This window comes from Bombus huntii, chromosome 8 (assembly GCF_024542735.1).
Source record: "Bombus huntii isolate Logan2020A chromosome 8, iyBomHunt1.1, whole genome shotgun sequence".
NCBI lineage: Eukaryota > Metazoa > Arthropoda > Insecta > Hymenoptera > Apidae > Bombus > Bombus huntii.
In genome coordinates this window covers 4,575,054-4,592,482 of record NC_066245.1, presented here as the reverse complement: position 1 = coordinate 4,592,482, position 17,429 = coordinate 4,575,054, and the positions used below count along the sequence as shown (strand labels likewise).

Genomic DNA, 17,429 nt, shown 5'->3' with positions numbered 1-17,429 from the left:
ATGGGATCCGGTCGTGGGTCGGCCTGAGCACGTAATTCTCTGTCCTTTCAGAGAAATCTCAACAGGCTTTATTTGCAGAGCAGGTAGGAATGCCCTGGCGGTACATAGTTCCTAGAGTAAAAGATTGCATCGGCCCCCTAACCCACCGACAATTGCCTCCAAAATTATTGCGTCAAGCTTGTAATCGTTATAAATAACACGATATTCGCACAAACGAAAACCTCCTACCTTTGTCTCCTTCCTTTGAGCTATGAATTTTCAAGATACACTTGCACGAAACACCGATAATACCGTGAGGCGATATTACGCCGGCTATTCTGATGCAATTTGCTCGATAAATTCAACGGCGTTAATACGACGGTCCTCGATTCTCAAGGAGAGAAACGGAAAGTACTTATTTCCATTATACGAGGAAGAATTATTGAGACAGGTCAAAAGACACGACGGCAGAGCTCCTTAGAGAGTCGTTTAATTTTACAATGCGGCATATTTCTTTGGGATTCATAGCACCTGCCCTGGTAATAACAAGCAGCCGTTAACGCGGCGAAGAGGGACACGGAAGCCGATATTTCATTCGCGAAAATTGATGGGATGTTCGCGTTGAAGAGTTCCTCTTCGAATTAAATGAAATTTCAAGTCCAGTTTTATTCCGCTCGCACGGTGCTTGTCTCATCGACCGTTCTCCTCGGATGAAACCGGCTTCCTCGTTTCCTGAATTTTCCATTTTGCATTTTCCACGGAGAAAAACGTGGCGCGCTCTTACAAGGCAGACTCCAACGACGTAAACGTTTCGAAACGATCGTGGACAGCTGACGTTTCGACGTGATCCATACAGGGTACTCCCGGACGAAACGTTGCGATTAATACATCGCAGACGGGTGCAGGATACTGCCGAAACGACGAGGTGGAAGACACAGAGAGGACCGCACGTGACCAACACGCGTGTTCCTACATTCATACGTGGCCGGATTTGGCTACGTGTACCCATTTATGATGCAACCTAGTTGCATCTCTGACCAGAATACGATCAGGCGAGCGTAAAGTGCAGTCGAACGCAAAATCGCCATTTTCCCCGGACAATAACCCGGGCAATTGCACGGCTTTCGTCCGGTCTGTTAAAAAATTTCAGGTAGAAACAATGGCCAGTCACAGGATGTCAAAAAGGTACACGTTTAAAGGGACAACCGTGAAATCACTCCTCCCACTGGAAAGACAAATGACGGTTATTGTCGGTGGTCATTGGTTTCGATAAAAGAATTTTCACCGTGAAGAATTTTACGTAAGAAAAGAACCGTCTGAGGCAATCTCAGTTTCCCGAATGGTACGCTTTTAACGGTTCCAGCTTCTATGAGCGCCTTAAAAGGTGCACGGGCACGCGCCCACGCACGTGCTTGTCTTACCTGCTATGAGATCTTTCGTTGGAGTCGAACAAATTTTTTCGTCTCGTTCGCTCGTAACGATACACCTTAGGAATACACCAAAGAATGTTGGGTCTCTCTCGAACGTGACGACCGTTTGGAAGATTACTCGAAATTGATAAGTTCGAGTAGTAAACGGTTACGTAATAGAAAAATAGGGAAGGAATTTTTTAGAGGGGAAAAAATGTAAATTACATTCGGACTATAGCAATAAAAAAAACGGGGAATAAAGTTACAACTACTAGGACAATTTATGTTGGTTTTTATAGACCTGACAAAGTTACCACTGTAAAATACGAACTGTTTGTTTTCTTCGATTGAAATAAATATATTTTTACTTTTCCACAGACAAATTTAATAATTTATTATCTTTGGATTCAACCTATTAATCTACTGATAAATAACGTAAGTGGCCATATTAACAGAAATAAACATCTTATTACTTATTATCAAAAACATGCAGATTTACATCGTTTATCGTTTCGACTCCTCGATCGTATCCCATATATCTAACAAAAAAGAACTCTTTGTTTTGTCTAGGCTGAAAACGCATGCAACACGTATCAGCAATTAATCATGGGATATTTCTATTATCTCGCGCCCGGTATCAGTCGTGTATTATTGTTTGGCGTCATTAATCCGACGTTAATCCTATCACAATGGACTTGGTGACGTACTCTGTACCTAAAATTCTTCCACGCATTACCCTAACAAATTACAAGTGTTATCTGCTGTGCTGAATCATTATCTATACAAACGCAGACAAACAATCGGTAAATTATCATTTCGTGGTACATTGTAAGCGTTGAACGAGCAACCGAGTTTCTTGGGGCAATTCGAATGGCGCGTAGAAACAAGAACGAAAGAGCTGCTCGTTAAGTAATTATTTTTAGAAGAACGATAAGCGTAGACTGGTTGCTGGCGATCCGGATCACGGTGCGGTACGTTCGTTGATGTCACATCTATCAAGCGAATCAATTACAACGGCGTTCCTTGTTTCCTCACGAATGAGAGCGTGGCCTTTGCTTTCGTTTAACGGACACCCACGCACGTCCCAGCATTCTCCGGCCCCCGTACCCTTTCAATTATCCCACAGAATTATTTATGAGCTCTCCGAGACGCCCGTTGAAAATATTACATACATATTATCGATCGTGATCTATGGAAACACCGACTTATAATGGTTTTCCGCAAATTAGTAACTCCGATACGTAATCGTTCGATTGCGGACAATTATGCATTTATGGGAAATTTCTATATGCAAATATATGCAGAATGCATGAACGATGAAACCACGGTAAGAGGTCTCACTATGCCCGGTTTCATTTGGTTGCAGTCGTTCTCAGTGGCCGAAATAATTAAATAGATTACACTTAAATTTCGTCATTGATGCTCCATGATTCTCAATATTGTCATTGCTCGATGAAATTCTGATAATATATCGTTTATGTCGATAACTGTAATATTCTCTATTCTTGCTTCATTTCGTCTCATCGTATCGCATTTTTGTTATATTTTTATCATCTTATTATGTTATTAACTATTTTTACTAATTGCGAATGATCAGTAAATTACATTTTACTATCGGTATATACCGTGACCCTAAATTCACGAATGCCTCGAGTAAAATAAAAAAGAACTTCGTAAAAGTTGGAATTTACGTCCGCAATCGTCATGAAATTTCTCTCTTGAATAATTAAAAAATGCCTAGAAAAGTGAAGAATTGTCTATCATTTCGAAGTTTGTAGAATTTTAACGAGCAAACTGACGTAAAATTTACCATCCAGAAATGTTTCCCTTCTGTCAATGACGAATAGCCAAATGTTTGCATAAATCTGATGTAACGGGAAACGTGCCACGCTATTGACATTCTCTACTTCCCTAACCATTTCCAAAAGTTGGTCAGACTTTCGACGATCGATTAAACCTTTCTTTAACGGCGAACATTTTTCAGAAATATCCACAGCTTTGCAACTATAAAATTTATCTTTTTATAAAATTGAACAAACGTCTAAAACACCTTTTGCTTTCCGGACGAGGCAAACTTCTTCGTACATTTTTCTGTGAAGTAAGAATACCGTAATTATAATTTAAAAAACGCGATTGATTATGCTATTAACGTCATAAAAGAATATTATTACGAATAAAGAATACTTATTAATTTAAGCAGATTATCATTCCTTTCGAAAACTATACCACTGAACGCGTTAATGCATCCAAATGAGATACGCGATAAGCTTCTAATTCTCACAAAATCGTACACGCTTGTTAAAACATATGTACTTCACATTTCGGCGAATAGTTTAGCGGTCCGTTAAAAGGCAACATTCTGTCCGAGTATTTTCGTCTCTTTTCTTTTTCCGGTGAGAGCCGGCGGTTTCTGCGTGTACACTGAATCCCAAGTTCTGCGGTTGCTCCGGCTCAAAAAGGAGTGTTTTAATTGGCGGCATAGGTAGAAGGGAACTGGTTCGCTCGTTCGTGCGGCAAATTTGCATTCAGCGAAAAGGCGAGAGTGGCGGGTAAAGGGTGGAGAAAGAGGCAGGGTGGAATAGAGGGGAGGAGAAGGGGTATGTGGCACGACTACAGCTTTTTAAGGCAATGCTCGGTGAATCGACGAGATTTAAGCCGAAACTGTTTCGCGGCTCCGCTCGATATAGAAACTTATTAGCGTAATTAACGGACAACCCGAACATTCGTTCGGCTGGTCACACGCTTCATCTGATATTCAAGAAACGAGTGAGTTAATGACGCGCGAGCCGATAACGCGATCAAATTAATCGACACGCGCCACACGAAAGAATCATAGATATAATTAAAAATTAATATCGATTCATTTGGACACGACCGAATGATAATCTGCTCCTATTCTCGCCTCTGGTTAATACGGAATCGTTCGTTTAACTCGTACGATCCGATTGCTATCACGTTTCACGCTCAGATAGTCTTACAATTGGTACGATTAAAAGAAAGTTTAATCCATTAAGGATCAAGCGATAGCTTATTGTAGCCATAAGAGTCCAATTACTTCAAATTTTATAAGATTGTATAATCTACATGGATGAAATAGCGACGAAAATAGATCAAACGAATTTTTGAAATCCTCTTTCACAGCCGCAATGTTAAAAAATTGAACTTTATAACGTGAAATATTTTTGGTTGCAAAATATTGCAAATTAAATATTGCCTTCTATATTGCGTAAACATGTAATATTTCGTAAAAGGATGGATATTTATTTGTACTTTCCAAATTTATTACCCGATTTTTCATTACCTCTGTATCTAGTAATTACGAGAGAAAATTAGGTGAGCTTGGATTCACTCATACGAGCCACTCACGATCCAACCCTGCCATTTCGCGGTTCGTACTCCGAGGATTAATTAATTTCTCGGTCAATTCAAAATCGCGGGCAAACTTGATTCCATTGTTAGCCTCTCGTCTATAAACTGCTTGGCTAAATTCGGAATTTTGAAAACTAGAGCATTTATCAGCCAAACCACGGGACAACTTGCATTCATCGATGGACGCGTCGAGAGCGAAACGTAGCTTTCAACTTCAACCGACCAGATGCATTCGCGATCTATCGATCATCGTCAGTCCGCTTTGTCGACTATGTACACATTAGACTTACCAGTGCGTTTATTACACGCGATAATTTTTTAATATCTACCGCATGACTTCACAAGCCTGTAACTCGAGCTCGTGCACTTAATGACTCGACGCTGCCTAAGACAACCTAAGTGGCCATTGCAATTAATAACCATCGTACGTATATGCCGATTAATTCAGTCATTAAAAGAATAAAAATCAAATTATAATTTTTTTGACATTTCTAGAATTGTATCGGAGAAATGTCGAATATAACAAGCAACGGGGAAGTTGTTACTAACGTTCGCGAAAGTGCTGGCTATGACAATAATGCATTCGATTTTGCTTACCTTCTCCGATAACACCGGAGCGAGATCACGTACAGCATAATGGAATACGGCAAAGTCCACTGCTCGCTTATAAATATTCTCACATAGCTTTTGCTACGCTGAACTCACGCCAATCGAAGATTACATCACAGCTTGACATTTATCGCGTACAAACCATTAAATATATATATGTATGTATGTACATCGAAGCTCGTTGATTTCCTATGATGTTACGCGTTCCAAGTTCGAAGACGCACGTTTGACATTAGATAGCGCGATCAAGTTCAATATGCGAGTAATGTATTCGCGAATCCAATTCAATTTCAACAGACAAGTTCCACTTTGTGACATTCGAGTATCAGTAGAAAGCAATGTTTCATTTTCATTCATTCGCTAATTACAAATATGTATTCAGATTATATGAACTGGTCTGGAACTAAGAAATCAGTACCTTGAGTGGTCGCAACACTCGAGTACGTATTTATAAATACTTCGACATTTGAAGATCTCTACGTTGATTTTCTGATTTTTATTTCGCTTGGTAGGTAAAAGGGAATATTTTAACATGACTTGCAGTCATATACGTACAACTTTATTATTCATATACAGGTATTTAAAATCGTCTTTAAAATTTTAAAAATATCGTCGTAACATTAGAATATTGTTTGTTTTAATATTTATGTCGTTGATTTCTATATCTTTGAATTGAACAGATTCTTTCCACTTTTAGATATTGACCGATTGAAAAACGAGTGGATGAATTTGTAATAGAAAATATATTGAAATAAATAAAGGTATAAGTATAATGTACAAGTTTGTGCTGATCCAGATCCTCACTCTCATAGTGTTACAATACCAATGAAATCGATAGGGAGCACGTTCATATATTTATAGCAAAGGATATTACCAAAAAACTTAACCTTGTAGCTTTAGCTAAAGGCTATAAGAAACATAAATAGAAATCTATTTATTAGCTCCTTTGTTCCTAGATCTTGTAACCCAAAACATAATTTATATTCAAGAGCACAATAATATGGACCTCTCCTTATTTAGAATATTTTTTTATTTCACTAAATTTTATTTTCTACGTCACAGCGATCTCCGCGTCATGGATATACAAAAATAAAGATGTAGAGTTTTTCTTGAAGTAATTACTTCAACATTTCATATTAAAATATTCCTTTTGAGTCACAAAGCGACGTTAAGATCAAAAACTATGTTTTTCATGCGATCTTTGATAATATCTTTGATCACGTTGCTGGTTCAATTAATACGTATATCGATCTGAATACAGTTGAACGGACAATTTAATAATTAAAAAAAATTCCTCAAATCGGACGGTGAAAGAAAAATTCCAGCAGTTTCACGGCAACCATGTCCTGGACTATGCAATTCTGACTGTGTAAACGACCCGACGTAAAAATTGAAACGTGCTTCATTCCCGGCTCTAGACGTGGCACGTTTAATTTTAATGCTTTCATTAAGGAACCCCCCGTGGATGGTTCGCTTCTTTCGCGATAGTACAGTGTATTCTTCGTGAACTTTGCTTCTTCAAAACTCGTTTTTAACGAATCCTTTGAACCTTCTGTACGAGGATAATATACATTCGCTAAAATATCCTAACTATTTAAGTATTGTAGCAATAGATACTATTGTAGCTTTGATCGAAACGATAACAGCATCAACATGCTTATCCGGCACGTTACTACGTATTGTAGTATTATCTATCTTAGGATTATTCTTGCAAATTTTCTCGTTCGCAACAGGTATGAACATGCTTCGTACAAAGTCGATATCTCTGGTGATTTCGTTTAGCGCCTTCGCAGGATAGGGTCGACGTGTTCATTGACCCTTGAATTTTGATGACGAACCTCGGCTAAAGGGCATTTTTCGCTTCGTCATTTTCTGCTATGAGAACAATGCTACATTCATAATCAGATATGAACAGCTCAAAAGTTATATCAATGAACTTCATAAATAGGAAAGCATAATAGAAAAAGATGTTTCATTTTCTAAAATTTATCTTGGAATTCGCTACTGTTCACGTTCTTGCAATAAATAAGTTGTTTGCTTCTTAAAAGATTACTGGGAAGAACAATAAAATTGAGGAATTAAGGAAAAGCGGAGTTTAAGTAAATTTTGTTACATTCGCTTTGGAGTTCGTCATTGTCATTTATTTAATTCTTCTCCCGTGTCATTCTTCCGTGATAAATAAATTTATGAAACTAAACCAATTGTCTTCTGGTAAGATACACGCTAATATTACGTTTAGAAAATAAAATTGTAGAGTTTTAACCGCTAGAGTGACGAAAGTAAAGCGTATTCTTGAATGCAAAAGAAGAAACGCCAATGTCGCATAGGTATACGAGGCTTACGCACATAGTAAGCGATAACGGTGATAACGAAACACTCGACACTTAGAATGGAAGCGTTTTGTATGTGCTCGCAGAAATCGTTACCATATATACATACGTAACGTCCGATCTGCCCGTTCACAACGCGACGCTTGGGAATGCACCGCTGCCTTAACTTCGTTCTCATATTCAAACAGCAACGAAAGTTAGCTATCGTCTTTGCAAACGTCGAATATCAACATTCGTCTATGTCTATGTTTCACGAGAAAGTTATTCCCTTGGTTGCAAGATTCATATTTAGCTTGTAAATTAGATGGATATAGAACAGAGAGGCAATTTTAAATGACGCGTGTTCAGAGAAAAAAATTGTACGAGTGAGAAAATGTTGAAATTTATTGCGATCCTCGAGTGTTGTACGTCTCAATGTCGCTTTAATTTCAGCCAAGAGAAAAACTTTCAATATTTTAATCCTTAAAGGTTATCGCCTATGAAATTTCGATAAACAGTATATAGAAATAATATAGGAAAGTGTGTTTAATATATCTATATCATTGAACTTTCGTATCGATATTTCGATCAATTTAAAAAATGCAATATAAACAAAGTCATCGTTCAGAGCAGAAGCACTGTATCGGTAAAGCTTTAATGAATGAAATATTGATTAATTAATTTGATGAGATCCAAAATAAAAGCTTCTAGATACGTACACGTATATCGATGTTATCCTTTCTTGCGTTTATTTCGTTTTTATAAAATCCCTCGATCAAAATCAAATTGAAAAGCGAGATGACCGTTTCCAATTTTACACATACATGTATATAGATTAAAATTCTATAATAAATTGGAATTTTATTAAAAACTACTTATCACACATAACCACGAAGACCTGGAAATTCAAAATATAATCCTCTCTAGGTACGTAGCCCTAGACGCTTTTGTCGCTTTTGTAAAAAAAGAAAGAAAAAAAAAAGAAAGAAGAAGAGGAGAACTCCATTTATACAACCATTCAACAAAAACTCTCAATTAATATCCAATCGAAGAACAGGAATCTCTGATTCTCTGTGTATAGCTCGATACCGTTCTTTCCATTGTATCCGTGATACATATTCAGCGCGAGAGACGATCGTGTGCCTCAGGTATAATTGGAAAACTATCGATGTGCTGTAACCTGAAAACGGCGAGACAGTCTCATGCCAAGCCGCCAATAACGACGAGAGCTCTTAATCCCAAATTGAAACTGGTACCATGAATACGTGACTTGGAGGGCTTTCTAATTTCTTTCGGTACCAGTTGAGGAAAAAACGTGATGTTTAGTTGGCGGTAGCACGGTGATAAGATTTACGATATAGCGACGAATGAGATGGGACGCGCAAAATAGCGATATTTCAGCGAGGGAAGATAAACTTGTGTTTACTTTGCTCTAAATGTCCGTGCATGTGGCGAGATATTAACATAGTTTTGTATAATCAAAACGGTCGATAACGTACGTTTACGTTACGCACGTAAAAATGCGATAAGGGGACCGGTTGCTTCGGCTCGTTTTCTGAACAGATTTTTGCTGCTTCCTCTTCGAATAATATTACCCGCATTACTCTCCTTATTTATACGTGTATTAAATTTAAGCTTGCGACATTGCGCCTATATGCGATCCCGTTAACGCTATAACTGGAAAACTGTACAACCTAACCATGAAAAATAAGTGAAAATGGAGTTGAAATTATTGGAAAATATAATTTCGTTTATGTAGCAACCGAATAAGGTCAGACTTGCGTCTAAAGGGATCTACCGTAGAGCGACGAATAAATTAGTTTTTTTTTTCGATGTAATTTCTATGGACTTCTATAATATTTTAGGATTTATTTCGTCAATTTGATCCAAATTTTGAATAATATATAAGAATTTTCGATAGTTGCAAGTCGTACTAAAATCAAGCCAGAACGAATATCACTTTTAATTTTGTTAAGCTACTCCGTGAAAATTGATGAGAGAAACCTAGAAAAATCGATAGTCCAGCTTCAAAGTACGTTTTTTAATTATCGACTTCTCTCCTTCATTCTACTACGCGCTATAGCCAAGCTTATCCTGATTAAGAATCTTTTTGGTTTTCTTATTTCAAACTAGCAGAATGGTTGGAATCTCGGACGCTATGAAAAGACACCTTTCTCCAGCGCGAATGTCCAAGCCTTTAGATTATCCGCGCCAATTTTTATTATATTTCTTTAAAAATACTTTTATAATAGCAATATATATATATACATGTGCAGAATGGCGATGAAAAAATTATACAGTTCCCTTGTACAAAAATAGTAAAAAACGTAAAACTGCCATTCTACAACAGAGTATCCTCTTAAATAGTTTTGACGATTTCATACCTATGGGAAATCTATGCAGAAACCTAAAAAACAGTCAACATTATCTACTCTTATGTCCGCTTTAAACAAAATCTATTTTGCATTTTTCCTTCTTACAACTGCCATTCTATGATTATAACCGTCAATAAATAAATAACAAAGAACTAGCTTTTCTTAAAAACGCGGTATCTCACAACAGTATTCCAGAGTAAAAAAAAAAAGTAAACGGTGGACAAATTCACAGAACGCACATAATATTTAAAAATATGTAAAAAATCCAAAGAAAATAGATAAACAACTAAAAGCAAACTTATCTCTAGATTTTATTTCTTTCTTTGCATTCATAAAGATATTCGAAAGTCAGGAGATGTTTCCACACTCATCCGTAGTCGACTTATTATCAAAGATCCGGAGCTGGTTTATTAACCACGATGCTCTCAAATAGCAAAGCTGCTCCGGATTACGTCAAACATAAAATACATTACCGTTATTATTATACGGCCATTAAAACAACCAGAAATCGCGCACGGGTCTGCAGTCGAGTCCGCGATGAAAATCTGGAGGAAAATCGCGAGGCAACGAACCACGGCGGCGCTAGTCAAAGTGGAAATATTCATGCAGTCGATTCTATCCAATCCTGGCCGACTTGAATACGAAAGAAGGTAAAAGAGCGGCTGGCGTTAAATCTCTCGACGGCGGACATCGGCTTGTACTTTCAGTAACGAGAAAACTACTTCAACCTTGACTAAACCGTTCCACGCGCGATTCACTTAGCGAACGCGTCGCGGAAACCGCAACTATCCGCGTGGAATTCAAACTACCTTGGACGTTTCGCTGGATAGATACTGTAGTTGCCTAAGAATCCACAACGAGTTGTTTTTTTTTTTTTTTAGTCGGTTCTAGGGTCTTTTTTATTTGACGAACGCGAGAAAGTTAGGCCACTTGTGAACCACCGCGCCGCTCCGAAAGAAACTTCAAGGAAGTACCTTTTAAGTTAATTTACCGTAACAAAACGACTTTTCGAGTGTTTTTGAAATTCACGTCGCGCGGTTGTTTTACCAGGATCGTGAAACTTTGTACAGTTCCTGTCAGGTTTTTCAGCTTTTGACCGAGAGATTTATGGTACTGTCGGCTAAAACGATCGAGAGACAACCGCAGTACAAAGGTGCAATAGGAACCATTTTTTGATATATCCTACGAATTCATGATTCAATCAATGTTCGTAGTAATAAACTTTTGCACATTCGAATACATTATTGTGTCTTTGATCTTTTATTTTTTTCTCTTTCAGTAAATATAATTTAAATATTGTAGCTGCCTTTTCAATTAGCTGGTATGAATAATTATCTTGCGATCAAAAGGGCATAAACGAGGAAATTCTAGAAGTTCGATTCTAATTAATAGTTTGTAATATTACAGATTACATTATAATTCTATAGATTCGCGTGTTATTCGTAGAATACTATGGTAATTATCGACTTTAACTTGAAAGTTGGAACAGTTGAGAATTACGGGCGAACTTCTGGAAAACACGTTTAGAGCTGGTTTGCCATAATAACACGATTTTTCCAGCGGTTTTGAAATTTACGTCGCGCGTTTCTTTTCCTTGGACCGCAGCACTTTGGACGGATTTCGTGCCAGGTTCGTACCTTTTGACCGTATAAGATTTATAGTACCATCGGTTTATCTACATTGCTACGAACAGTTAGTGGATTACTACCTACTACATAGAAATAATTCTGTTGCAATCAAGCGAACAAAAGTGGACCAATTCTATAAGTTTGATAGTTTTATACGTATAGCACTGTGATAACGAATGCGTTGCGTAATTAATTTTTCCAATTTTTAAAGATATTAATATTTTAATATTTGTAATATTTAATATTTTTTAACTGCTCCGATTTTGCATTAAAAATTTCTTTGTCGATCTGGAAACCAATAGAAAAAATCAATTATGCTAATAAATGAATCAAAGCCGTAGCCTGTAACGAAATCCACAATAACGGTCAAGTATAATAAATATAACGTCAAATATTACAAAGTAAAGCATGAAATAACTATTGAAACAAAACAAAAAATAAAATGCAGAAACTCACGGAATAAATATAAAAATCAAAGTGACACAGGAAACGAACCTCTAATTGTTTCGAATAGCCTATTTTTTTTATCTTTTTACCCTATTTTTCATTTTAACGAGAACGTCGCGTGCAAGTATACGTGTATATTACGTTTCAGAACAGTTCGTGACTATGTCATATAGCGTAATTAGACAAACTACGAGACACATTCGAACGCCTCCACTCGGTCAATAAAAAACCTGATACGTATTAACCTCAAAATGAACCGGCACGGTGGCCAATATAACACGATCATCTCGGGGGACGCGACGAGAAAAGCCTATGGTGTCGCACGACGGATTTCTTGTCGTCGGCTGACCGTTCTCTCGGATCCTGTATCGCTCTCTTTTTCAGCGAACCGACCATCCTTCTCTCTCCCGTTGTCCTATCCTACGCCTCCTTCATAGGCTTTACACGATGGGAACCGGTATGACCGGAACGAACAGGCAGAATTCTTTCTATGACTGTCAAAACAAGTCTGTCCGCTGATTTAACGAACTCGCATCATCCGCTCTAATCGATCATACGCGATCTTTACGTACCTGCATTTCGTCGAACGTTCGAATGCTGTGTCAGTTTCGACCGAAGATCTACCGAAAATTCACGAACATCTACGAATCAACTGTACGAGAAGTTACTAGACATTCATATTCCTATTCGTATCCTAGATGTAATCTAGGATATTTCGTGACACGGTCACGTTTTTCTAAAATGGTTCGTAATTTTTGGACTGCAGATGTTTACGTATTTATAGAAAATTTAAACATGCAAAAGTGCAGAGAACGTGTCTGTAATGTAAAGTTATATTTAAAATATAGACTTATATTTAAGATAGAGTAATTGTCATGGTATTTAGTAAGTAAAGCAAATCTCTGCTGAAGTTTCATTTCTCGAATTATATAAAGATACGAATTTGCATAAATATCTAGTAATTTTAGTAAGAATAGTTGTAGCTGCTTCTCCATAACCTAATCGGATGAAAGTTTCCACGTTTGACATGTATACGTGACCACGACCGCGACCGCGACCACGGTCACCCTCATAAAGCACAAAAATACCAGAAGTTCGTGGAACACTACGCGCAAATCCAAACAATATTCGCAATTACGCGAGATTATTACATCCCAAAGACATAACCAAAGACAGTTACATCGAATTAATATTTTCTATAACGTAAAAGTGATATTACAAAGAATCGAATAAACGCGCCATTCGGATATAAACACGTGTCAAAACATGTCGCCATTTTTTACACTTTTTGCGTAGTAAATCCCGCGTCCTTCACTAGTAATCCGAAACTGCGTTGCGTATGAACAATCTGTTTTGAATAGAATAATAAACGTGGACTTACCGAGTGCGTCCTCGAGACGACCGCGTGCCAGCAAAAAATAAACACGAAGCGAAGATGCACTGCAAGTTTGTACAGCTTCCCGCGTGCTATGATCAAACGAAGTTGCGTAACGCGACAACTTGTTCGCACAATGCGTTGAAATACGAAAGAACACTTGATTTATCGCGTGGACACGCCAGGTAACACTGATACGTTGGCACAAAATGACGCGCGGTACGAGCAAAGACAATCCATTTGTTTTGATGAGAAGATGCGAAACGAAGTGAACTCGCACGAAGGTTAGAAAAGAGAAGCGCAACAATCACCTTCCACTACGACGGCTGGAGCGCGACTGACTGGCCGTGCCGGCTAGCTTACCGCTACGCTACGCACACGGCCTCGAGTTTCGAATTACGCGCGGCTTAACGACTCTACATTCTGCATCTGTCAGTCTTACCGCTCCGAGATGAATACATGGTTATTACGTGGTCATTTTGGAACTGACGTTTTACGCATGAAATACTGTAGCTCACAAAAGTATTCAAACACTTAATTTTTATATACATTATAATCTTGTCCTAGCTCTCTCTAGGTATTAAAACGCATTCTGACTTTGTACAATATACGATAGATCGCGGGTTTTTACGCATTTATGACAAATTTGAGGATGCAAAAACGCACAGAATGTATATGATATGCAAAAACATATAAATAAATCCAGAATTTAGTATTCATTGTATTATTTAGTGAAGCAATTATCTACCTAGGTTTCATTTTTTATCTGAATTTAAAAGCTGGTTGAAGCAACGATCGGCAAACGCAATGAACAAACGAGAAATATTTGATAACCTTTTAGCGATCTTCAACATACATGTATAATTTATACCAAAAACCTTATTAAATATTGTGGTCAATATAACAAATAATTGACTGTTGAAATACTGTAGTGACCTCTGCGAAATGTATGTTTCCGATAATAAGTAATATCTTATAAGGATTTTATCAACGTATCTAACCGCGGTTGTCGTCGTGTTTCATTATAAGGCTAATGTAATTTTTAAATATTTTACATAACACATACAGTGTATACATGAAAGCTTTCTATGATAAATGTCCAAACACTTTTTTCGAATGAAAAATTACCAGTTTTATTTTCCTTTCCCTCGAGCGAGATGAGATTTTTCCCGTTAAGCGACCAGAGGCATATTTACAGTAAAATGACCGTCTACTTAGTTACGCTTAGAATTATCGTGATTTTATCCATGATTAATCGCGTTGTTTGCAAATATAAACGGGAAATAATTATGATTTGCTTGTCAAGTATATTAAACGTTTCAGTTGCTATGCTGCCATTAAATTGCGATACGGTTGGCGATAGTAATTTACGTTGATAGCCTGAAGAACGATTGCGCTGACAATAGAGATGGCAGAGACGGTGAAAACCGTTCAAAGTAAGACTAACCCACGTAAATTCCATTACGTAGAAAGGTCTATTGTTTCCGTGTTAACTGCGCACGCGTAGAGAAACAAAGCGACAAAGGGATTAACAGAACACATGGAATTACACCGAGGCAACATAAACAAATGATGCCTATCAACCATGTGGCGCGGTAGTAAACTAACTCCTAAATAAGGTACGCGAACGTGAAAATCAGAGCTTGCAGTCCTTGAGTATTAATTAAAGATGACGTGGCTGGAATCGTACGGCTTAATGAAATTACTGGAAGTAATGAAAACTCAAATTAATCGGAGAAGGGTATTTATATAGTGATAAGATTCCAGATGCTGGTCGCAGAAAAAAAAACTTTTTATTACGAAATCCAATCATTTCGTGCAAGGAAGCGTTGATAACGTCTGCATCGATATACGATAGAACGCGTCGTAAATTATTTACATAAAAATTGTTGTGGTAGCGTATAACTACGTGTTTATTTCGTGTTACGTCTCGTTCGATTTCAGTCGATAGAAAAATCCGTATGACGGCTGACGAACGCTTATGATCATACGAATACAACAGAGCCTTCTTTAGAACAACAACACGGCTTATAATTTCCTCCTATGATTAGGTAAAACAAGCGGAAAAATTGCCCAGGCACCCCGTCATGATTCTCGATTTACTTTGAACAACAAGGTGTCGCAAAATCCACGAAGGAACGAAGGAAAACGCGTCAACGACAAACGTCTCTTTTTCTATCTCGCCCCCTCCCCCCATTTATATGTATGTATCTTCTTTCGCTTCGTTTCGCTCGCATTTCTCGAGATACGCAATAACGTATGCCATGACGTTGAAGCTGACGCGTGTACGGGACGAAAACAATGGTTACGATAACGATGATGATGACGGTGATGACAACGATGACAAGCAACGCATGAACCATAACGACGAGTATGATACGACTCGACGTATCTGTATATCCGTACTCTATGCTTATCCGTGTACGTTTTATGCAAATTCTGACGATGTGACGAGTGGAAATCATATAGCGAGGTGACCCTTCGTCCATTTCAACTTCGACGAAGTTACGATGCCGGTGCTGTAAATAAAATAAAAATAAGATTATTTTTGTAGGAAAGGGAAATTACATTCACCTGCGTTAGCTCCTCCCGCGAATTCGGGAGGGTTCGATTACAAAGAAATTATATTAATCTATTTTTTTAGTCTTTTTAGCTAATCGTTATTTTTTGTAAGAGGAGCTTGCTCGTCCCTTCTCATTTTCGTCGAAGTTTCGACGATTCGTAGCAAAAGTTCTATTCGTTATTATTATTTTATTATAATCTACCGATGCTAATGAATCGATTATTGTTACTATTGTTTTATCACTTTCCATTGAACAAAAGTTACAGAAACTTCGAGAGCAGAAGTATAATTAAACGGTAGAAGTTAATGCTCTCCTCGAAGTGCGGTCGTCGTGAAACGTACAGTAAAGATGCGAAAGCTTGGTCGTTAGAAAGTTAACGAGTGTCGGTTCTAGTTCTCGTCGATGAATGTCACCGTGAGCAACGGTGGTACACCTGGTACGCGATCGATGGTACTATTAGTTGACTATCTCTGTAAACGTTACTTGTGACTGATGACTAGATTTTTAGTCCTCTACTAGAACCACAAATTTTTACAGCTTAACATACCGTACGTGATGAACTTCGAACCAGTTATCGGGCGATTGGGAGTGACGTTCATTGTAACTTTCAAAAGTAAAACTACCTTAGCTAGAAAATTAAGTTGAAAAGAAAACAACGTTAAGAAAATTAACGATAACGGGAGAAAAGAAAAAAAAAGAGAAAGAAGAAGAAGAATAATGAACGGTCGAAATGAGCACGTTGCCTTTCCATTTCTTTTGAGAACGACGTGGAATACGTTTCGTGAGTGAAAAGAGCAAAGATTAATTAAAAAATGGAAAGCGGAAATAGCCCAGTTTCTCTATGATAAATGGCGAGAACAGATGATTAATCCTGCAATGAACAATACGTAATCGTATCAGCTAGAGTAATAAAAGAAGTAGATTACCTTCAGCGGGCGCGGGTGCCGGCGCAGCCTCTGCTGGGGGTGCAGCTGGAGCTGGCGCTCCCTCCGCAGGTGCAGCACCTTCGGCTGGTGGGGCTGCTGGTGCTGGTGCTGCTGGGGTTCCTTCCGCTGGCGCAGGTGCACCTTTAAAAATTCACGTTAGTTTCTTACCAAGTTTTTGTCACAGACACTTAGGGTTAATAAAATTAACTCTTCGACAAGATGTAAATTCACGTTGCCAGATTTATAAAATAATTAAGTACATATCTTTGTGATATGTACTTAAGATTCCCTAGATTTCTGGTATTGGATAGAAAAAAGTATATAATTACAACTTTTTCTACGAAATAAATATTGATAATTCCGTTATGTATGATAACTTTTAAGATATGAAACGTATTGCACAGTAAAACTAATACTAGTTAACTAATTAATCACACGG

The 17,429-nt window shown here is 37.8% G+C and overlaps 2 protein-coding genes and 1 long non-coding RNA gene across 19 annotated transcripts in view; 1 reads left to right on the top strand and 2 right to left on the bottom strand.

Annotated features, from left to right (window-relative positions):
* The window catches only part of LOC126869069 (CD151 antigen-like), a 91,119-nt gene extending 75,971 nt beyond the window's left edge, over positions 1-15,148 (bottom strand). For both annotated transcript variants that reach the window (XM_050625236.1, XM_050625237.1), the window contains exon 1: positions 13,507-15,148. The gene's annotated coding sequence lies outside the window, so the exon portion shown is untranslated. The remainder of the gene's footprint in view (positions 1-13,506) is intronic.
* Positions 1-17,429, top strand: part of LOC126869081 (uncharacterized) — a 78,488-nt gene that overhangs the window by 38,579 nt on the left and 22,480 nt on the right. The gene's annotated exons all lie outside the window — the stretch shown is intronic.
* The window catches only part of LOC126869062 (troponin I-like), a 40,057-nt gene continuing 37,896 nt past the window's right edge, over positions 15,269-17,429 (bottom strand). For 15 of the 16 annotated variants that reach the window (XM_050625207.1, XM_050625216.1, XM_050625204.1 and 12 more), the window contains 3 exons: positions 16,991-17,131; positions 16,612-16,692; positions 15,269-16,019 (listed from right to left, as the gene is read on the bottom strand). In XM_050625207.1, the coding sequence (XP_050481164.1) occupies positions 16,006-16,019; positions 16,612-16,692; positions 16,991-17,131 (236 nt within the window). In that variant the 3' untranslated portion in view covers positions 15,269-16,005. The remainder of the gene's footprint in view (positions 16,020-16,611; positions 16,693-16,990; positions 17,132-17,429) is intronic. The other variant, XM_050625219.1, reaches the window with a different exon arrangement.